Source organism: Ailuropoda melanoleuca, chromosome 3, assembly GCF_002007445.2.
Source record: "Ailuropoda melanoleuca isolate Jingjing chromosome 3, ASM200744v2, whole genome shotgun sequence".
In the NCBI taxonomy this organism is placed as follows: Eukaryota; Metazoa; Chordata; class Mammalia; order Carnivora; family Ursidae; genus Ailuropoda; species Ailuropoda melanoleuca.
In genome coordinates, this window is record NC_048220.1 from 121,368,094 (window position 1) to 121,391,776 (window position 23,683).

Here is a 23,683-nt window from a genome sequence, read left to right on the forward strand (position 1 = left end):
CTAAGCCACCCAGGCACCCAGGAAAGTGAGGTTTTTTTATTTGTTTTATTTATTTATTTATTTATTTGAAAAAGAGAGAGAGAGAGAGAGAGTAAGCATGAGTGATGGGGATGGGTGGAGGGAGAGGGAGAAGCAGACTCCCCCCTGAGCAGGGAGCCCGATGCAGGGCTCGATCCCAGGACCCCAGGATCACGACCTGAGCCAAAGGCAGATGCTTAACTGACTAAGCCACCCAGGCACCCAGGAAAGTGAGGTTTTTTTATTTGTTTTATTTATTTATTTATTTATTTGAAAAAGAGAGAGAGAGAGAGAGAGTAAGCATGAGTGATGGGGATGGGTGGAGGGAGAGGGAGAAGCAGACTCCCCCCTGAGCAGGGAGCCCGATGCAGGGCTCGATCCCAGGACCCCAGGATCACGACCTGAGCCAAAGGCAGATGCTTAACTGACTAAGCCACCCAGGCACCCAGGAAAGTGAGGTTTTTTTATTTGTTTTATTTATTTATTTATTTATTTGAAAAAGAGAGAGAGAGAGAGAGAGTAAGCATGAGTGATGGGGATGGGTGGAGGGAGAGGGAGAAGCAGACTCCCCCCTGAGCAGGGAGCCCGATGCAGGGCTCGATCCCAGGACCCCAGGATCACGACCTGAGCCAAAGGCAGATGCTTAACTGACTAAGCCACCCAGGCACCCAGGAAAGTGAGGTTTTTTTATTTGTTTCATGTGTGGGAGGGGTGCTGTTGGCAAGTGTCATTTATTTCTAAGAAGCTAAACATTCAATGTATGGAAGCATGAGAGCATCAGTCTGTCCCTTGTCACATGAGCCAGCATCTTTCTGTGTGACAGCCCAAGGTGTGAAGTCGGGTGACTTGGTACAATCTGCAGGTGACAGAAGGGGGAACTGTGCTTCGGGGTGTACCTCTCCTGAAAGTTTTGAGGAATTTTCTTTCACGATGCCAAAGCCTACAATTAAGACTATTCCACTGTAGCCAGAAAGATCATAATTGCTCACTGTGTAAAGAAGGGGCCAAACATGAGCAATGGGCACACTTTCTTGCTGGTACATTCTCTCAGCCAAGACTGCTGATGAGATAAAAGCTGGGAGGATGGGGAGGGTGAAGATGCTTGTCATCCCCACAGTGACCACAGGTCTCTTTAGCCCACCCGAATCCCCCCACCCCTGGGTTACCCATTTCTCTGAATCCGTACATGCATTCAGCAAGCCTGTGCGGACCATCCGTGCCATGCCTGGCACCATGCTGTATGCTTGGGACACAGTGGTAACCAGAGCAGACAGGGCTCCAATTTCATGGCAGTGAGAGCATAAGAGAAAGGACACAGAGAATGAATAAAAATTGTTCCACATTTTGAGTTCCTGTGGTAGAAACAGAGAAGGAGCTGAGAGAAATAACAAGGGGGGGAGCCTCTTTTGGATAAAGGCATTCCAGGAAGGCCTCTCTGAGGAGATGACATTTCAGCTGAGGCCTTAACGAGCAGTAGCAGGTAATGTGAAGGATAGAGGGAGGAACATTCAGGACATAAGGACCCTAGGGACGTACTCTTAACCCACAGAGAGTCTGGGGGAAAGGGCTGAGGAGCACAGGGGTCTGTCCCCATCCCTCCTACTCCTGTCCCCACCTGAGTGTGGATGGTGACAAGACAGGCCAGGCAAGGACAGGACCAGGAGAGACTAGGAGGCAGGGGCAAGATGAATGGAAGGGATTCGGTGGGTGCTAGCATTCTAAAGACCCTGGGGACTAAGGCTTGGAAGCTCGATTTATGATTAAGTAAATCTAGGTGGAGAATGGAGTAGCTTCCAAAGTCCAAGAGGTCAGGGAGTGGGTCATGTAAACTCTGGTTTCGGGGCCTCTGGTGCATCAGTGTTTATCATGACTTCAAGGAGTCAGCAGCCTGCAGGTGAACTATGCTCTTTCCCGAGACCCAGCAGGATGCAGGGGCTGCTATGCAAGGTGTGGGCTTGTGAGAGGGGGGCAGTGAGGAGGGCCTCGTAATGGCTTTCCATGAGCCTGTGCTGAGCAAACTCTCAGTGATGAAGGCAGATGATGTCGGCTGTGGGACGAAGGATGGTGGTAAGGCCAAGCACAGGGTTTGCTCACTTGCATGAGTCAAACCACTGAGCAGTTATTCCAATTATTTCCCTCATACAGGCCCTTCACTTGACAAAGGGTAACCCAGCCTGCCTTCAGAGTCATGGAGCAAATAGGTTTTTATCAGGATTCTGTGGGAGAGATGGGATTAGCTTTGGCAGAGACGTCCCCTTGTGGGCGGTCTCATTCACCCAGATGACTACACACCAGAGGGACAGGCTGCCCACTGAGGCAGGTGCTGGGCCAGCAGACACCCAACCCAAGGGTCCATGATCTTCACCACAGTCCTGGAAGATGCAGTTATTATCCCAGTTTACAAATATGATACCTGAGGCAGAACGTTTCTGTAACTTGCCTCAGAGCTCATGACAAGTGAGTGACAGAACAGGACTTGCCACCGAGTTCTTATACTTCCCTACCTGTGTTTTCTGACGTGGGCAGCTCCATCTTTGGATGTTGCTTGAGCGACTCCCTCTCCAGGGCCTGTGAGGGAAACAGGTCACTTGAGCTAGATTTCACCCTTCTTCATGACTGAAGCCTGGGACCTCATGGTTCTCTGCAGAATCCCCTGGAATTTAGGGGAATGAAAGCCTGACACCAGGGACTCAGGTATCCCCTTTTGTTTCCCTCCCCATGCAGTGCTCCAGAAACTGCAGTGGGGGCTTCCAGATCCGGGAGATTCAGTGTGTGGACAGCCGGGACCACCACAGCCTGAGGCCATTTCACTGCCAGTTCCTGGCTGGCATTCGTCCCCCTGTGAGCATGAGCTGCAACATGGAGCCCTGTGAGGAGTGGAAGGTGGAGCCCTGGAGCCAGGTACGGTCTCCAGATACATTAGCCACACAACCAGGCAAATGTGAATCTCTGTATTACCTTGTGAATCTAGAGGGTCTTGCCTTGTGAGGGAAGACCACACGTGCATCGTGACAATGACTGACCTCCATTCAGTGGCCCAGCACTGTATGGAAGAGGCCAAACAGGTCAACTTGAAGACCACGTGTGGTTTCAACTGTGACAATTCAGTGTTTTAGCACAACCCAGTCTCCCAGTGGATATACAGGGCAGAATTGGGGTCTGTGTTGGGGAAATGCACACAGACCACCCTGAGGAGAACCATTGAGGGCAGACCCTCACGTGCCTCTGCCAGGCCTGTGCGGTTGAGCTGGGGCTCATGGCCAGCTCCTTTCCACACACAGCATATTTTAGAGTTCCAGCTCTCAGTTCAATGCCCAGATCACTGTTTACACAAATAAACGGAAGTGTGTTTGTGCCTGTGTGGGTGTCCTCTGTTTTGTGAGTGCCCAGGCTCCACTGGGTCTTTGCCCTACTTCAGTACATGAAAGTAAAGTGACTGCTCTTTGGTCAAGTGTGATGATCTCATTTGCCAATAGGCAAATACCTTAACAGCTCCAAAAACCATATCCATGGGTGGTAGAAAGAAGAGGAAAAAAAGAGCCCAGCATATTTTGAGTGTCTTTGAGCTAGGCATTTTGCCTACGACACTTGGTTTAATTCTCACAGCAACCGAATGGTAGGCTTTATTAATTGCATTGTAGAGGTGAAGAAATTGAGACTCAGAGATTAAGAAACTTACCTGAGTTCACACAACTAGAAAATAAATGGTGGAATATTAGTTTCAGCACGAGGCAGACTCCAGTGTCTGTGCTCTTTCTACTACAGAAATTCGCCCAGTAGGCATTGAACAAAGAGTGAACTGAGGAGAGAGAGTGAATCGGTAACTATTTCCAGGGGGTGGGGGGAACCAACCTTCCACGTGCCCTGGAAACGAAGGTGGTGAACCACAAGTGTAGGACACGAGTTAGTGTCAAAGCTTACAGAAGACTGGATCCCCCCAAAGCCACTTCCTGTCTACATGTCAATCAGCCATGCTGATTCCTGAGGCTTTGGGCCAGTACCTGGTGCTTTCTGGGGCAGCAGCCCCCACTATCCCTTCTTTCTCCTCCTTACCTGCTCAGCCCGAGAGCACATAAAGTGCCTGCTTCTCCCATGCTCTGGACCTAGGCCTCCAAGTCCTCCACGTATGATGAGCCTGGTGACAGCTTTCAGAATCCAGGAATTTGCAGAGGAGCCTTGTGAGAGAAATGCCATCTGCAGGTTTTTAAAGATGAGCAATCAGATCTGCTTTCTCGGTATGAAAAGGACGGGTTCTGGGAGCCCCCGTCAGGAGCTGTTCCCTGAAGGGCCCCACCAGCCTCCTGTCTGAGGTAGTACTCTGCTCCCGGCGAACCGCACGGCTGGAAGACTTCCCTCTGAGAGGTGGAAAATGCAAGAATCGATCTGAGGGTCTGGGCGCCCTTAGCTTCTTTACCCTGAGTACCCACGAGTACGTGACGCTGCCTTGTCCGTGCGCACTAGCAGACTGCCATCATGCGGATATCGTGGGCCCCTTCGGTACGTCAGCTGGCCCAGACTTCCAGCAGGGAGGAAGCATTTCAGCTGTGGGGGTGTCGCTACAGGAGAGGCTCTCAAACTGTAGCGCACTTCGGAATCACCGGAAGGGTGTGTCAACACACAGATGGCTGGACCCCACCCCCAGAGTGTCCAATTTGGAGGTCCGGGATGGGGCCAGAACTGTGCCTTTGCTAAAGTTGCTGGTCCGGAGACCACACTTGGAGAACCATTGGTGTAAACTTTCTTCACCTCCTTTCCTGGAGATTACATGGCCAGGTGGCCCTGAATATATGCACACCTGTAGGTATGAATGACCTCACATGGGGGATCCCTCCCTTCTCTCCTCATATAGGGTTAAAAACAGAATAAATGGGGAAAATTCATGTTGACTCTCAAAGTTGGAATATCGTGAAAGCAATAGATTACTTCTTTTATTGAGCAGAAAGCATTGATTGCATGTAATTATCCTGTTTTCTGTGGCACCACCACTCATGCCGTGATATGATGGGCAAGATGTTGCCAACCGTAATTATTTTGTTGTTGCTGTTGTTGTTACCATACCATAATTAAGATTTTTCAAAGTACTTTTCAAAGATTCTTGGTGGATAATGTAATTTCCTCCTAGAAACCTTAGGAAAATGAAACAACAGATCTTATAAAATTCTACTAGTGAGCAAAAACCTGACACATTTTAGAGTTGTATCCCTTTAGGCATCCAGCTTGTCATCTCAAATTTATTTTTGTGAGCGTTACATTCAGTGTATCAGACCCCGGGGGCAAACCTATCAATTCTCCTATTCCGAGTATGGACAAATTTAATTCTAAAGCATTTTGTAGTGGGAAAGGAAGACTGAATCCCATTTTAAGAGGAAATAAAATTCTATTGCAAATGTGTGCTTCCTGTTTGGACTGTTGGAGCTAATCATAACGAAAATGTCTACATTTTACATTTTGGTTTCCAGATACTTGTGCCAGAAGGCAGAATGCAGATAGCACGTTGTCCATTCTGGAATGACCACTCATTTAGGTTTTTAAACAGAATTCCTTCTGTGTGACATACTGTTTTACATTGAACTACGTGGCATCTTCTGATTTTTTTTTTCTCCTCTTTGTATCCTCAGAATGTCCTTTATTAATTTCCTTCTCTCTCTTAAATTTTTGTGTCACCACTGTTAGGTGGTCATTGTGAAGAACCTGGCACAGATTCCAGTATAGACACCAGCACTGTAGACAACAAAAATGATAATAAAAAGGTTTTCCCTTATCACTGAAAATGTCACCATGTGATTTTTATCTAAACTTGTCCCCGTTCTACATCAGTGTTCCCGGTCCTGTGGAGGCGGAGTTCAGGAGAGAGCAGTGACTTGTCCAGGAGGTCTCTGTGACTGGACGAAAAGGCCCATGCCCACCGCGACCTGCAACAGTCACCCTTGTTGTCACTGGGCCACTGGGACCTGGGACCTGGTAAGAGTCAGTTATATTCTCTTCCATTTATTTTAGTCTTTTAAAAAATAGCGTTTGTTTTCTTTTGATTTCAAAGGTAAGATATATTCATTGTCAATGGTCAGTGTATCCATTGGTTTACAGAGTGTTTCTATATATTTTAGTTCTGGTACCCTTCTGCCATTAATACCTTTAAGTCTGCTAAAAGTTAATCTTTCATTGATGTGTGGTCAATGTGTACTGTCTTGTGCTCAGAAGAGAAAAGTTCAAATACTGTCAAAAGAAAATAGATCAAATACCAATATTATCCCAGAGGCACAAAGCCCAACAAAAGGCAATTTTGGGTCCCAACACCTTGGATCCTGGGGCTTTTCCTGAAGCAATCAGGAGTTGATATACCCTGAAGCCTGAAGCTTAGCCTGATTTTGTGAATTTCAGATCTTGTCAACCCGCAGATCAGTTTGCCAGATGGCCAGCCTGTTTGATGGAGAGACAAACAAAAAAATTAAACTGCAAATGAGGGAAAGATTTAGTGTTCTCACAAAGTTTACTTGTTATATAAATAACTGTATCAGTGACACTGAAAACAAAGAAAATTCTCCCATAGACAGATTCTGCCATCACTCTGATTTGTCCTGGATTCTCTAGAAAATAGAGTCTTAAGGCCAAATCTAATACTTCATTAGGAAATACAGTGTCAAGGAAGTAGGAGTGATAGGAAAGAGGAAGGAGACAGGGAAGGAGGGGAATCAAATGTGAGGTGGTACATTACCAGACTGACCACGTGTCCTAACGGACTCCTGCTTGGGGTCAGGAACAACTCGTTGCTCACTCTCAAAAGAAGGCCTTCTAAAAGCTGTGTGAACTACTACGTTTTAGGGTAGTTTGTCCAGGGCCAAAAAGGGAGGAGGTGATCTACTGGCTCCCATCTCTTGGGGCTGGGTAAAAAGTCCCCTCACAGATGGCCACTATCCCCTGTTGTCCTGGGTTATTCATGTGTGGGCACTGGGCAGGCCCCACCATGTCTCACGTCTCAACAAGAAAAGCCCAGGGTCAGGAGGTGAGAGGCACACAGCATGGACATGGGGGGTGCAGGCCAGTGGGCTGGGCTGTGCTTTCATGAAGTTGGTTGCCACCTCAGGAGACAGACTAAAGGCCAACAGCAGGGAGCCAGGGGGAGCCAAGAGGATCTGATACACAAATCCCTCAACCATTAATATTTTTTCAAGTAGCTTGTTCTTGTATGAGTGTGTTTTGATAGTTACAACACAGGTCAATGCAGTATTTCGCCAAACGTAATGCCCAGATATTTTTAAGCTGCTATATCCTTATTGATTCTCATTGTTCAGAGTGGCGTGGTTGCTCCTGAACCCCGTTGACCAATTCACATCCTGGCATGTGCTCTTGAAAAAGCCTTCTGCTGGTACATCCAGCGCAAGGTTGTGCTGGTCTCTGGATGTCACCCACTCGAATCCAGGAAGAACAAGATGATTCATTATTGCTAAAGGGACATTGTACATGAATCATTTAGCCTGCAAATATATAAAAAAAGTGCCTTACTTATTATTTTTATAGCTTAAAAAAGGCCCCGTAGCAAAGAAGAATGATGTCAACCACTTCATTAGATAGACAGGGCACATAGTACTTTCTGTGAATTCCCGATTTTCACTGGTGTCTAATGCTGATTCATGATGAATTGCCAAAGGAGATACTGGTGTCAGGACAAACTTTTGTTTATGCATCCGCTGAACGGTTTGCCAGGGCTAGCACCCAGCTCTCACCCTGTCCCCATGGGTCATGTGAACAATGGAAAATGTCATGTACAATTGTAATTTTTTTCATGTAAATGTAATTTTATCACTTTATACTTGGGCATCTTACAATATCTCCCTTGGAAAATGATTCCATTTCCCGTTGATTAGAAATTCAGTTACTCAATAACCAAATTTCTTCATCCATCGTTGATTTCACAACCTGAAAAGACAATATCCAACAAATAAATGTGTCGGGATTAGGCTCTTCAAAAATACCCTGGGGGGCGCCGGGGTGGCTCAGTTAAGTGTCTGCCTTCAGCTCAGGTCATGATCCTGGAGTCCCAAGAGCGAGTCCCATATCAGGCTCCCTGCTCAGCGGGGAGTCTGCTCCTCCCTCTGCCTGCTGTTCCCCCGAGTGTGCTCTCTCTCTGTCTCTGACAAATAAATAAATAAAATCTTTTAAAAAAATATCCTGGAACCTGGATAATAATATAAGCATCATAACCACATCACATGTGACCATTAGAAGAAAATAATTGATATAACATGAACTATCCCGAAAATGTTACAAATTTGGGCCCCATTTGGGAACACAAAATCCCACAGAAGATAAACAACTACAGATGGACGTTTTTAAGTCTGTCGATTCCCTGAGGCTCTAGTACCTTATTTTTCATTGTAAAGGAAAGCTCAACAATATTCTTTCTGGCAAGAAAGATAATGATAGCCCAGCAAATACTACAGTAATGATGTGTGAAGCATATCCTGCTCTTAGGGAACTCACTGAGAAGAGGAAATGATCAAAAACACCCCCCTTTGCCTGTAAGAATGCAGTCTGCTTCTCATTTTGGCACTTAGGTAGCATTCACGTTGTAAAATGAGGTTTTGTGTGGTTGTTGCTCTTTAATTTCCGACACATTTTTTCAGTTACAATCATCTGTTTCAAGTTAGAACAGAAAGCATTAAAATCAGGGAAAAACTTAAAATACATAGACTGACCTAGCAGTTCTACTTGCAATAATTTAGCCCACAAATATACTATCAAACATAATACTTTTTTTAAATTTTTAATTATGTTATGGGTTTTTTTTTTTTAAGATTTTATTTATCCATTTGACAGAGAGACAGCCAGTGAGAGAGGGAACACAAGCAGGGGGAGTGGGAGAGGGAGAAGCAGGCTCCCAGTGGAGCAGGGAGCCCGATGCGGGGCTTGATCCCAGGACCCTGGGATCACACCCTGAGCCGAAGGCAGATGCTTAATGACTGAGCCACCCAGGTGCCCCTATGTTATGTTTTTTTTTAATTTTTTATTATGCTATGTTCATCAAACATAATCCTAGATGATGATAAAGATGTTCAATGCCGTGTCGTTTGTAATAGCAGTTCCTAAAAATAATCTCGTATCCTCTGATAGAACTTGTCAATCTATTACTTTGTTATAGTACAGCCCTTTTAAGAATGAGGTTGATCTATATTTCTGAGTTGTAAAAATTTCTAACAACAGAAGTTCAAAATTTGTTTAGAGAGAATTAGAGGTAACTGCCTCTTAGAGGTGGACATGAGTTAAAGTTTCCCTGGAAGAGCCATGTGTCAAAAATTCATCAATTGTGCAGATCAAAGAATAGGGGGCTTGAAGGGTGGCTAACACCTACCAAGTCAGCCTTTAGAATTGCTTTTGACCTCTAACACCTATCAGTAAGTGAAAAAGGCAAATCACAGAGCCCAAGTACCACGTGCAGATGGGTTGAACATATACATTTGCCTCTGTTCCCCAAACTGCATTAAATAGAAGAGATAAAAAATTAAAAATGCCACAAATCCACAAAGATGAGAGGACAGGAAACAATATCAGAGAAGGAGTCAATAAAATTTTGGAAGCTGGAAGTAGATAGCCAAACTTATAGTTGACTTAGCATGCCAGAGAAAGCTGAAAACTGTTCATAGCAGAGATTTCCTGAGGCAGCAGTGAGGGTGGGGGGGAATGGGAGTTGGCTGAAAGTTTGTAAAGAGAGGCAGTTAGTTGGATCTTTAGATCTTTCCTTCATCCTGACCATAGCCTGGAGGTCTTCTCGCTGGAGAAGTAAACCAAAAGAGACCTTGGAATCAGTCATGGTCGGTGGGGACAGAAGAGCTTTCCTCACCAATGATTAAGTGAAAAAACATGCAGTAAATAGTGTCCTCCTTTCTCCAACAGAGCTCCACAAAGGCAGGGGACTGGGTTAGCCTCAAGAGAAAAAAAAACTCACATTATAGTTCTCTTCCTGATCCCTTATAAAAAGCCACCTTTCAGTAACTGCCACCCACGAAATCCAGTCAGCTCAATGGTACCTCATCGAAAGTCAGTAGCCTGGGATTACTGGACGTTTGGAAAAAATCTGTCACGCCAAGGACAAAATAACAAACAGAACAAAAGAAACTCCAAGGAATAGAGACCTTGAAAGAAACATTGAACCCCCCTCAAAAAAAAAACTATAAGTAATCTCTTCAGAGAAACAAGAGAATACATCCATGACAGAGCTTCCTAGCACAGCTATATAAAAAGAATATTCAGAGAATATAAGAAAAACTGAAAAATTTTTATAATAGCAAAAGTAAAACAATAAGTGGAAGGATTGGGAAATAATGTGGAGAAATCTCTCAAGAAAAGGAGAACAAAGACAAAAAGAAAATATGATAAAAGATAAGAAAAGTAGAGGGCCACACCAGGAGATAAAACATCGAAATAAGATTCCAAAAAGGGAGAATGGAGATGGGATAGAAATGAGGCGATCAAAGTATTAATAGAAGAAAAATTTCCAGATTTGGAGGATATGAAGTTCCATGCCCATTCAATGCTATAAGGAAAAGGAAAGTTGGAAGAGAGGAGGACCTGTTTCTACACCAGCAAAAGCAGAAAACAAATCTGATTTACATGGTTGTTACCAGGACTGAGCTCAAGGATATCTCCTGAGCACTTAGAACTGTGCCTACCGTGTACTGGTAGTAAGTGCAAGAAAATTATTCAGTGAAGATGCTTGCATTAGTTCTGAAACATCTAATGGTTCCTCCTCTTCATATTTCTTCATTCCATCCACATTGGTTGAGTGGTAGCAACACCAGAGTTTTATAGCTGCCCACAGGCTGAATCTTTGCCGACCATCTGCTGAACCCTGGGAATCAACATTTCCAAACAGGCCAGTTTAAGCTGAAGAGAACCCCTGGGCTCTGCTTGGACAGGGCATCCAGGACTGGGTGAGACTAGTGTGGGGTTCAGCTAATCAGCCTTAGCCCCATCCCTATTTTGGGATGCTCAGTTCTACGCAAAGATTCCTTATCATAGCTCTTTCCAAAGAAGTGGAACTGAGCATTAAGAGAGATGTGCCTTCTCTCTAAAACCCCAGACTCACAGTCTGCTGTTAACAAAACCCAAATCAGCAGCCATGCTTCCTGCTTAATCCTCCAGTTAAGTACCACACAAATTCACGCACCTTCTTTATCACGAGTCATTTTCATTTACGAGTAAATGCATGGACAGTGACCTCTCTGGCTTATTTTTGTGCTTGACTTGGAATTAGTTCTTTCACCTTAATCTCCGCTCCCCGAGGGGCCAGGAGGACTTTCAGCACCCAGGACCAGCCCAGACTGGCTCCATCAGACCCTTAGGAGCAGAAAGCAGGAAAGGAAGTCATGTGTTCTTTATCTAACAACCTTATTTTACAAAGAAAGAGAGAGGTTGAGCGAATGATCCAGGACAATATGAAGTGAGCAGAAAAGCCCATCTCTGGAGGTCGGGTCCAGGACTCTGTATCAGATTCTGGCTTGATTAACCCCCCTTGCTCTTCCCACTGTCCTCTGTTGCACACTTTTATTTACTCAGGATCAGCTCAGTAGTTATTTCTTTCTGGTTTCTGCTCTCTGGGTGGCTTTGATTATATAAGAAATATAAGGTTAAAAGTAATAAAGCATGAAATAGATGTTAATCATTAGAGTATCTGGGGTCCACAATAACTAAAATGTGGAAGCAACCCAAGTATTCATCGACAGATAAATGGATACACAAAGTGTGGTATAAACATACAATGGATATTATTCCAGCTTAAAAGAAATGCTGGCGTGGGCTATAGTACAGAGAAAACTTGGAGACATCGTGCTAATCGAAATCAGCAAGGGCCAAAGGGCAAATATTGTATGATCCCACTTATATGAGTTATCTACAATAGTCAAATTCATAGAGTCAAAAAATAGAATGGTGGTTGCCAGGGGCTAGGGCTGGGGGTCGGAGATTGGGGAGCTCTTATTTAATGGAAAGTGTTTCAATTTGGAAATATAAGAAAGTTCTAGAGATGGATAGAGGTGATGACTGCACCAAATTGAGAATGCACTTAAGGTACTGGACAGTATACTTAAAAAGGGTTAAAATAGTAGGATTTTATGTTTTATAGATATATACAATAAAAAGACTTTTTTTTCAAGGTATATGTGGTAAATTCAGTCACATGTTCTCACATCCCCAGGAATCATAAGCTGCTTTCACAGGTCAGAGAACTTCCCTTCTGCTTCTAGGCAGCCATTTCATGACATTGTGGCGCCATCTTGCCTGTGTGGCTTGAGGCCACACATGGGCCAGCTGGGCCCATTCCACATTCTCTCTCCATTCCTCCATGGTTTTCCTCTCCCATTTCTCTTTCCTCACGTCTGATTCCCAGCCCCAGATCAAAATGAGTTCAGAGCAACTGGATTTCTGAGGCACCAGGAGCTAGGTACAAAATTTTATTCTATTTTCCTTGCTGTTCAGTCTCTGTCCACATTCTTCAGAGAACCAATAGTAAATTAAGCCAAATTCGGTCCACAGTCAGTAATATAAACTCTTCCTAAATTCACATCTCCACATGACCAGTGCTTTATTCTCTGATGCCTTCAAGATGATTTCTAGTAATGGAGACTTTCCCCTACCTGAGCACAGTGGAGGTAGAGATGTTTGCTAGAGCTCCCGTGCTGCCGCTGGGAAGACCTGTGACTCTCCGTGCACCCCTCTCTTTCAGTGCACCACTTCCTGTGGGGGTGGCTTTCAGAAGAGGACCATCCATTGTGTCTCCTCAGAGGACAATACAACTGAAGACCGATGCCTGTGTGATCACGAACCCAGACCTCCAGAATTCCGAAAATGCAGCCAGCAGGCCTGCAAGAAGAGTGATGGTGGGTGAATGACCTTGCCGGGTTGGGAGAGAGTCCTGTGTGAATTGATTGTGGATAGTTTTAGCCCCCTTTTTCGTGCCAGGAATCTTAATGCTGAAGAGGCCAGCCAGCTGCACTCAAGCAAGCTATCAATTTGGCGAGGTTTGACTCTAATTCCTTGAGGGATTATCTCATGCATTTACCTATGTCGGAGCACATTCACACTGATGTCGTCCTACACGGATGAGAGTCACTTCTGCTTTTTCCAAACTTTCTGAGAGATGCGCCAGCCTTTCTCAGGAAACCAGTCCGGAGCTGAACGGCCTTCTCTCTCAATGCAGCACCACTGGCTTCGATCAGGTTCCACAGAAATAGCTCTGAGGGGCAGATCTGTGTGCAAGGGCTTCATTTTGGGGGTGCTCCCAAGGAAAACTGTGAAGGAAGTAGGGGAAGCCGGACAGAAGAGGGAGAAAGTGCAGCCAGGCTGCTGCTTCAGCCTGGTCCGACGGGGGAGCTCTGGGGTGCAAGTCATGGGTCACAGCTGTCTGCTGGACTTTTCCTGGGAGCTGGACTTTCATACTCCTACACTTTTCAGCCGTTGGACAAGGGCTACCCAAGGGCAAGGGAATTCTCAGGTGTTAAAAGCTCTCTACATAGAGAGACAAATGAGCTCCAGTAAGCTCTGGGGCAATCCTCCAAAGCCAGGGTCTGTGGGTATTAGAGGCTATAGAACAGGGAAGTGGGGACTGGGCGGGGGGGTGTGTGACACATGAAGACAGACCAACAAATCCAAGGAGGGAGACCCGAGCAGGGGAGCATCAGTGATGCCTGCTATATTCAGCCTCCACTTTCAGAAAGCATCCCAAGGTCAAATGGCCTGTGGTCACCTTCTTCATTTTTAGTGTGTTGAACTACAGCCTGGAAAGGTTAAGTGGCCTGTTTGTGAATACATGGTAGGCTGATTGCAGAGCCAGGGTGCCAGGCCAGGTCTCCTTCTCCTCAGATGCCTCACTTCCTTGGGGGTGGAAGGAAGCCAGCGTTGGGATCAGACAGCAGTGGGTGTGTCTCCCATGGCAGCTTCTATCTATGTGACCTTGGCAGGTTATTTAATTCTCTGAGCCTGTTTCCTTTTGGATGTAAGGAGAATAATAACACAAGCCTTCCAAAGGTATTGTGATAGATTTTAAACAGCAGGTATTAAGTGCTTTTGAAAAGAAAAAAAGAAATTCATCAACAAACCAGTTCAGTTGCCTCCCTTGGGCAATTTAATTCATTTCAATAGACTACGGTTTTCTTATCCATTTATGAATGGGTTCAAGCATGAATTCTAATATCCATTCCATTGGTATTTGGGGCTTCATTGATATGTGAGTTTTCTAAATTAAATTAAAAGCCTAGAGAGAAGGTTTTCAGGCAGGGAGAGAGGACTTTTTTGATAGTTACATCCATTACAAATTAGACAGTGCCTCTCATAGATGTAGTCCCAAGATCGGAATTTAGAGGGTCAGGCTGAATTTACTGTGCCCCTAATTAAAGAACTGACTATTAGACATCATCAGCTAAGTGAAACACTCTTGAAAGCCAGCATGTTGGTGGTACACAGTGGTAGTCTTTTTCTGAAAGTTCTTCAAGATGAGAGGTAGTGAAGCCTGTGGTCTGTTAATCTGTTCCTCGCCTCCTTCCAAGCACTGAGGGGGCTGGCATTCAACAGAGACTGCTGTTAGAGTGCATGCCCTGAGAAGATTTTCCCTAGAGGTTGATTGTTGACAAGTCATGTACTTATTCAGCAGATACTTGCTGGGCCCTGACTGACTACATGTAAACATAATGTCAAACAAGAAACAAAGCTGCAATCCAGGGATACTGATAAGGGAGGTAAGGATGTTATAAGGGTTCTTGGAAAGGGCACTGACCGTAAACTGGGGAAAGCAGGGAAGGCCTGCAGAGGAAGTGAAGATGAGTAGACAGGTCTGGCAGGAGGTTCCCAAAGAGGCTTTCAGTTTCTGCAGTAATCAGGAAGAATACAAGGTCATGGCACAGGAGTCTAACTCAAGTATGAAGGTCATGGGAAGTTAGGAATGGTAGGGCTGGAGCTTGGGAAGCATGTGGATGAGTTTGGACTTTATCCCCAGGGCAGAAAGAGCATTGGAGTATTCCAGACAGGGGTGTGGCAATGAGAAAGTCATGCTGGCTGCCATGTCGAAGATAGACAAGGAAGACCACTCTGGAGACTACAGCTGTCCCCCAAGCCAGAGATGGATGTGATGTAAGCTAAGGTGGTAGATGGGCAGTATGGAGAAGGAAGTGGATTCAAGTGCTACGGAACAGGGAGATTTGGGAGGACTATTCTGGAGGAAGAAGAAGGAGAATAAGCCCAGATTTTCAATATGGGCAGCTGAGTAGAGGAGGCTACCATTCACTGGATGTCCTACACTGAGCAATGGGTTTGGGAATGAAGAAAGGAAATGAGTTCTGTTTGAGATGTGTTTATTGATGGGCCCATGAATCATTTAGGGTCCATGAATCAAACCTATGATTGGTTTTCAACACATATGGGAAGGCCAGGAGGGAGATTTGAGCTAGAAATTCTGAATGCAATACACTGAGGGAGAAAATGCTTTAGAAGTGATTGTCACATGCATCTTCTTTCTGACCAAATTACATTTAAGGGTGGCTATTATTGACCTTACCTGAAACTCCAAAAAAAGCTACCTAGGGCTCATTTACGGACACGTTACTAATTTTTAGTTTTCCAGACTCTTGCTACTCAGAGTGTGGTCTGTGGACTGGCTGCCTGGGCCTCACCTGGGAGCTTGTTAGAAAGGCAGGATCTCAGGCCTCACCCCAGACCTACTGAATCAGAATCTGCATTTAAACAAGACCTCCAGGTGATTTGTGTGTACATGAAAGTTTGAGAAGCCCCCTGTTCTAGATCAAAGGGCCAATTTGAGACCCTCTACCTTTCATGTCATCTCATGACCTTCTATCGTACCATGTTTTTAAAATGTTAAGGCTATAGAATCCATCTGTGTTGTGTTGATTTTTACATAATTGAAGCAGCAATATCGTCCTGGTTGACCATGCCCAGTGTTATGGGCTGTTATTTTTAAATTCTATATACATGGTCTTTAACTGTTTTATCGCCAGACAGTGCAATCTTCAGTAATCAAAACCAGGTTAAATGCATACTTGGTATTTTTTTTCTCTTGAAATCTCACACTGAGAAGTTGATGAGTAACAGCTGGCTGGCAATGGATGTAAATAGCAATGAATTCCACTCATCAACAATTATCAGGGCAGCAAAAGTTAATTACTAGCTTCTCTTGAAGGCAGAGCCATGCTTACTCATATAGAAACAACGTGAAGAGCAGCTTCAAGAAATTCCTTGATTTTAAAAACCCACCACCCACCCTTACCCCTGTCCCCTCTAAAATGCTTTGAAAATAAATCACTCAGTTCCTGGAATCTTGTCAGCCAGCCAGCCATCACAAAAAACATATGCCCTGTGTCCATCTTATAAGATCAGATATGAATTCCTCATCAGGTTTGCTTTCCTCCAGGCCATTTTAGCTCCTTTAGATTCCATCTAAATTGTTAATGATTTAAATTCTAAACCAGAACTCCCATTTCCACAGTAAAGACTGTAAAACCCTAAGTAGGTAAAAAAAATTTTTTTTTAATTTATCCAGAAATATTTACTGATTATCGGGTATATTCTAGTCATTACATTCACCATAATGATTTAAAAACAAAAGCAAAACTCCTAGGCACCCCATTCCTGGGTTGGTTTTTTGTTTTTGTTTTTGTTTTAATTTAAAGAATGAGGGTGTAGAGAAGTCAAGAAAAAGAATAAGGAAAGTAATAAAGACAGTACCTAGACACCGAGTTGGTACAAATGAACATTTGAGTCAGCAAACTTTCTACTCCGGAATATACTTCCAGATGAATAGGATTCATGTTTTCATTTATTCAGCAAATACAAGGGATCACAAGATACTTCTCAGACAAGTGCTAAAAACCGAGGATGCAGAAATGAGTATAATACAGCCCCTGGCCCCAGGGAACCCAAACTCTTACAGAAACTGTATTTGTCAACAATATTGAAATTGTTTTTCAACTTTCTTTTGTGGACAAAATATTATCCTTTCAACCTAGACACAGCTGACAACAAAGAAACAAGCTTCTAACTGTCCCTTTAAATTTCCGAGCTTGGTTTCTATTGAACTGGCAGAGGCAAATTGGGATCTGTTCTCCAAGTTGCCCCTAATTATAAGCATTGTGTGTGCTTCGGCTGGGATCCAGTTTGCTGATGAGCACAACAAGCCTTCATTGTTTTATAATAATAAAGAGAACAGTGCAGTGCAGCCACGCCATGACGTTGGGCTCACGGGCATGGTCTAAATGAGCTGTCAAACACGGGCCTGGAACACGGGCTCCCAATTTAGGCCACCACTATCCTCCGCTCTCCCTTCAAGTCTCCCACTCACGAACAGGAGGACCGCAGGACCCAGCATGATCCCAGGGCTCTGAGGACCACTGAAAAGCAGGGTCACAATCTCATGGTTCCCCAGATCAGGCAAGAACACCAGGTGTGGCTGAGCATCTGTTGGTCCCATAGGTGTCACCTAACCTGACAGTTGGGGGCCCTGTGCTGAGCAAGTGAAGATCCTGTGTTCAGGCAAGATCTGTCCGTGACCCCCCCTCCCCCATCGCCAGTGCAAGAGCTTCATTCCCCTGGTGGCAGAGTTTTAGGGGCACTGAAGCAACATTCAAATCCCAGCCACCAGCTACATACCAGCTCTGTGATATTGGCCCAGTTACTCAGCCTTTCTGGAACCCTCAGTTTTTGAAAGAACAGCTATACCTACAAGTACATTTCTCCGCGGATCCAGTGAGATAGTACATGGGAAGTACATTGCCTGGTACGGGGTAAGTGCTCAATACGCTGTATTTCTGCTGTTGTTATTGTCAGAGCGAAGGAGGCGCACGGCTGTCCCAGGGGTACCGTAACCGACTACCGGGAGCTAAATAGCTTAAAGCAGCAGAAGTGTATTCTCACAGTTCTGGAGGCCAGAAGTTTAAAATCAAAGTCTCAGTACGGCCATGCTCTCTGTCTTAGCTCCTCGTGGTTGTTAACAATCCCTGCCTTTCTTTGGCTTGTAGCTGGGTCACTTCAATCTCTGTGACGTCAGTGTCTTCCCGTGGCTTTCTCTTCACTGTGTGTACTTGTCTCTCCTCCTCTTCTTATAAGGACACCAGTCATGTTGGATTAAGGGCCCACTCTATTCTGGTATGACCTCATCTTAATTTAGATCATTATTACACCTTCAAAGAAATATTTCCACATAAGGTCACATTCACGTGTATCACTCCCACTTTGGGGGACACTTAAACTTTAGAGGATGCAGTTCAGCCCACAACAGGTTAGGACTTTGGGAGTCTCTAGGAAGCCCTTTTTGAACGGTAGACACCCTTGAGAGATCACGCTAGAGCCTTAGCAGAAAAGCCTCCTACCACCATTTACAGAACACTTCAAGATAGCATGTAGTATGATGTTTGGGCAAATATTACAATGGTAATGCAAGTGTGGGGACTGAGACCGAGGGGATCCGTGTGGACCAGGATGGCCAGAAGACGCTTCATGAAGGGATGGGGTGCAAACTGAGCTTTCACACTTCCTCTGTCTTCTTCCTTCTTCCTTTCCCGAAGTAGCCCCAGAGTGTGCCCATACTCATGTCAGGGAAGACATGGGGCAGAGAGCTACGCCACATGCCCCTCTTCCAGCCACCATCCATGAAGGCTTTAGGAGACGCTGGCTAAGAAATTGGAGCAGGCCCGTGCTACCCAGGTGTCAATGCTGGTCCTGTTCCAAAGTCAGCAGCCTAGAAAGGAATCTTCGCCTCGTTCTGAACAGCAGCCCGCACGATGCATGACCCAGACCCCATGGAGAATATCGGCCTTGCGGAGCTATGGGAGAGGAAGAGCCCAAATTCCTCTCCCACGATTGGGAGTCCTTGGCTGAAACATGTACTCCTTCTGAAACAGAGCACCTAAGAAACTTTCCTGTAGGATTTTAGGGGAGGTTGGATTTTATGATAGGCTTAAAGAAGAAGCCTGAAGAAGAAAAGAATCAGCAGTGAAGATTTTTTGGGTTCTAGGAACATTGTGTGTTACCGATTCCCAAGTGCCGTTCGAACCTGCAAACAAAATAGGATTCTGACAGCTAATAGAAGACATTTATTTCTTCACAGAAAAACAAGGTGCCGTCAAGGGAATGAGGAGCTATGAGGAGATTAAAAGCATTTTGTTGCCTTCATGACCTGAAGGTGAAAAAAAGCATAAAGAGAAAAAAATACTCTCACAATTTTTGGTAAAAAGGATATTACCTCAATTTCTGCTTTTACTGACAGTCCTATTGACAAAGGACAGCAGTCTGTTTGTGAAAAAAGTTTCTCTTCAAAACTATTCGAATCTTTTCTGTAAAAGAGAAAGCAAGGCAACCAGAGCTTGGAGGGGCACTCAGGCAAAGTTTGAAACAATTTCACTGTATAGAAGAAAAATCTGCTCTTTGGGTCCTTATTGAATTTCTTCCAGCCCAAGAGTACGTGGCCCAGTCCAGTCTGAGTACCACTCCTAGCATGTGTGTGCTGGTGGCACCCGAGAAAGTCCCTGCATCCTGGATGAGGAAATCAGGGCCAAAGGGGAAAAAAAAAAAATGAGGGACTTACTTGCCTAGAGCTGTCAGAGTAGAACAAGGATTAGAATCCAGGTAACTCATTGATTCTTCCTGTGGGAATTATCTGTGTATGTTTCAGGCTTTCATCCACGTGGTACATTTCTGGAGGGCAGTGACCACATTTTCTATATCTGTATCTTCTGCTCTGCTGAGCTCTGCTCCTCATGTGTTGGTTAGTCGGCTAGCTAGGTTATTGTTTGGTGCTTTGAATGATAGGATTGATAAAAGCGTAAGCTATAGAGTCAAAACTGTCCCGTTTAGCTCTGGCTATGCCACTTATCAGCTGGGTAACATCGTGCAGGTTTCTAACTTCTGTAGGCTTTACAGCCCTCATCTATATAATGGAAATACTCCTGTTTGCCTGGTAGCACCCCTGGGGAGATTAAGTGAAACAATGCACGTGAAACCTTGTGTTCAACTATCGCATGACAGACAATACTGCAGAGCCAAACGCCTTCACACCAAGGCCTTAAACTGCAGCCATGTGTACAGTTTGCTCAGCGTCTGCGGCTCAGCTATGGTTCAGCTAATCTAGCTTGGCCTTGGTTGACCTTGACTGCAAGCTGTAGGTTCAGTCATGTGTCTCCCATCCTCCGTGGTCCACTAGCTTCGAGAACCACGTTCTTCTCATGGGGACGGGAGAAGCTCATCAGGGCGGGCTCATCGTCCTGCACCTCCCACGGCCCCACAGGGATCGTCTCTACTGACATCTCATTGTCCAAAGCAAGTAACAGGCTGAAGCCAAAGTCGAGCAGTGGAGAAGTATTCACCGCCCACCAGGCAGCCATGGCAAGGGTGGGAAGGTCTCTAACGCTGTTACACGGGAGTGAAGAATTGTGACCGATAATTCAGTTTAACACAGACACTTTGCAGTGTCTGTCACATAATCAGTGTTCAGTGGATGTCAACTACCATGAATTATTACGAAGCCTTTCTGGGTAGACACATAACATCTTCCATTAATAGAAGTCGTGCTCTTTCACTTACAAAGGATAATCTTTGTTTTTTGTCTTGTTTCTCTTATGTTTCTCTCCTTCCACAGATGTACTTTGCACCAAGGACAACTTATCAGCCAGTTTCTGCCAAACACTAAAAACCATGAAGAAATGTTCTGTGCCCACTGTGAGGGCCCAGTGCTGCCTCTCCTGTTCCCAGACACACATTGTCCACACCCGAAGGCCAAGAAAACCACAGTTGCTCAAAAACCCCAAAGCATTCAAAGTGTAGACGGGAGCCAGCCCCACCGCAGACTGCGGCAGCACGCCGACTGACTCTCCCGCCTTCTAGCCCCAGGAACCACTTCACTGAGGTGTTTCAGGTCCAGCTTTGGCTCAAACAAAATCCACTGTGTTTTATTAGCCACAAAATGCCCTTGCAAAAGGCGTGGGCCTGCGACGCTTGCTGCTCCCTGATAGGCAGGTGACATAGCCCGGAAATTCAGGCATCTCCTGGGGTGGGCTCCTGGGAAAGGTGCCAAATTAGGTAAGTCAGTGACATGATATCTTTTCCCCCCTTAAAAGTAAAAACAAAGACACCAGATTTTTCCCAGACTACCTCAGGAGTATCAGGAAATAGAACCACATGCATCCAGGGAACAGTCCTGTTAATTTACCTTGGGGAGATCATCCTTTTTTTCCTCCCTATGTGGGGAAGCTGCTGTTTACTATGTCATGGGGGAGCGTTCAGGAGCATTCCTTTAATTCGCCCAGGCAAAGGGCCACTTTCTTCAGTCATTATTCAGCTGGGGCAGGGAGAGAAAGTGCTGGCTATATCACTCAGTCCCCATAGACTAGGTATCTGGGCTTATTCCCGTGCCTGCCTGGAGACACGAGAATAAGAGGAAATGGTCAGAAACAGTAGGATTTAGTAAAGGTAAGGGATTTAGCTTAATTATATGGAAGACATTTCTGACTCAAGGGTAATTTCTGTGAAAACTCTTGAAAAGGAGATGAACAGAAATCAATTTCTTGCCAGTGTAAGAAAAGAAACATGGACCTTTATTTTTTCCATTTTCCTGGCAAATACCTTTCCTTTGGAGAAGAGCAGATGAGTCTCCTGTCTGACTTTTCCTCTCCAGCACGTTCCCTGCCTGAGTCCTCAACTCAGAGGGCCAACCGTCTTTCCATCGCTGGGGGTTGGCACACAACAGCTGTTAAAGCCAGGTCCGTGATTGCAACACACCCCACACGCCCCAAGGACAGAAAATGGAGCTCAAGATTAAAATGTCTCTGAGAACCAGGTAAACCGTATTAAGTACAAGAACTTGATACAAATGTCTAGTCTTGAGGAAAAAACCCCACAACTCAAAGTGAGATCCAGCCTGACCCCAGCACACCCAATAGTTACTTTTGAAGGTCTGTTCCTTAGGGGGAGCAGGCAAGTCAGGAGAGGCCAAAATAGTGACATGAACGTGAAAATGCTTATTCTGGATGTTCTCACCACCCATCAGGAGGCTGTGGTCTCAAATACAAGGCACCTTTCCTAGTTTGGAAGGGGAGGCATTTACGTGAACTGAACCCAGAGAGCGAGGATGGGTGGGTTGGTGGGCCTCTTGACGGAGGGGGAGGCAGGGATGGGCCTTCCCTTCGTGAGCAGCATAGTCCAGACCCATGCACAGGTAGAGTGCAGTTAAACTAGTCACCAAGCACAGCGTCCCCTAGCTCCCTTGAGTTACCTATCCGTTCAGCAGAATGGTGCTATTGAAAACCGGTGCTAATATCTCGAAGGTGGCAGAACTAATAGAAACACACAGACAGATGTACAAGTGGGCAAGTCTGTCTGCATCTGTTAAATGTAAAATGGTGTTGCTGGCCAACACCAGTTCTGTTTTTTGGATACTAGAAGCTTAACATTGTTATATGATGTGCTTTTTTTTTTTTTCTTCTCCAAGCCATCAATGTGTATTATTCTGATGAACTCCTGTGGAAAATAAAACACCGGGGTTGGGATAGAACTTAAGAAAAAAGAGAAATAGGACAAAAATAGACATGTTTACCTGAAGCCTGGGAGTTTATTTCTAGATAATGACGTTCTTGTATTCTCTGTCTTTAAAGGCAAACATTGCTGGCTGATGACAATCTCTGGTGATATGACAGTTTTAGAGAGAAGAGGCTTAAATGATTAGTGACATGAGTGGTGGAGGAGAACCTGGTTTTTTCTAATGAGGTAGTTCGCAGACACCGTCCCTGAGGTGGAGTGTGGGCTTTTGGGGGCCGGATGTCATCACTGGGGCTGAGTTACCTCACCTGTGGCCATACTAGAGGTCAGAGGCTTATCCATGTCATCAGAGACCTGAGTATGACCAGTCTTTCAAAACTCGGGAACAAACCCAGATGCCTGCTGCCCTCAGCAAACTCAACCAGGCCAGATTTCCCAATACACAAAATGGGCCACATTATTTATGACCCACGTGGTGGAGAAGATGATAGACATGTGGGGAAGGTCCTCCCAGATACTCCATTCTAGGACTTTCCCCCGTTTCTCAAAGACAGGAAATTGGTCCCTAATCATGCATTACACACATTCCCTTCCTGTGTGGAGGCTGTGTTGTGGGATGTTGTGTGGCACCGGTCCTTCTGGACTCCAGGATAGAAACAGCCCTTGCCGTGAGAGTCATCTGACACAGTCGTTACCTTGACAGTCACTTAGCCTTAGATCATTAGGGTTTTGACAGGTCCCTGTGCTTGTGATCAGAGAGGGGAGACTCTGAGACAAGAACCTAGATGGTGTCGTTACCATTTCTTCGATGCTCACAGGGGACAACACGAAGCAGCATCATTGGTTTAGTTAACGCACATCCTCCTTCCTTCCCACCTTGAACAAGCAGGTGAGAAGTGTAGCAAGACACACTGGATACCCATCTACCATGAACCAGAGAGGCCGCCACAGGGTCTGGTGCTTAAATACAGCAAGGTTCTTGAACCCGGTTTGGTTTACATTGCCTTTCACATGGTAGAGTTCACTGTTCTCTGAAAAGCTGTGGGTTAATTTAATTCTTGAACATTGAAACATAATTTAGTGCACCATGAGAAAATATTTCAAGAGACTAGTGAATACTTTTCTAAAAAGGGAAATCATTTTG

The 23,683-nt window shown here is 45.2% G+C and overlaps 1 protein-coding gene across 6 annotated transcripts in view; it reads left to right on the forward strand.

Moving 5' to 3' along the window:
• ADAMTS12 (ADAM metallopeptidase with thrombospondin type 1 motif 12) overlaps positions 1–21,889 on the forward strand; it is a 310,364-nt gene extending 288,475 nt beyond the window's left edge. For 5 of the 6 annotated variants that reach the window (XM_034657036.1, XM_034657038.1, XM_034657039.1 and 2 more), the window contains 4 exons: positions 2,743–2,919; positions 5,836–5,979; positions 12,734–12,887; positions 20,645–21,889. In XM_034657036.1, the coding sequence (XP_034512927.1) occupies positions 2,743–2,919; positions 5,836–5,979; positions 12,734–12,887; positions 20,645–20,829 (660 nt within the window). In that variant the 3' untranslated portion in view covers positions 20,830–21,889. The remainder of the gene's footprint in view (positions 1–2,742; positions 2,920–5,835; positions 5,980–12,733; positions 12,888–20,644) is intronic. The other variant, XM_034657041.1, reaches the window with a different exon arrangement.
• Positions 21,890–23,683: the final 1,794 nt, after the last annotated feature.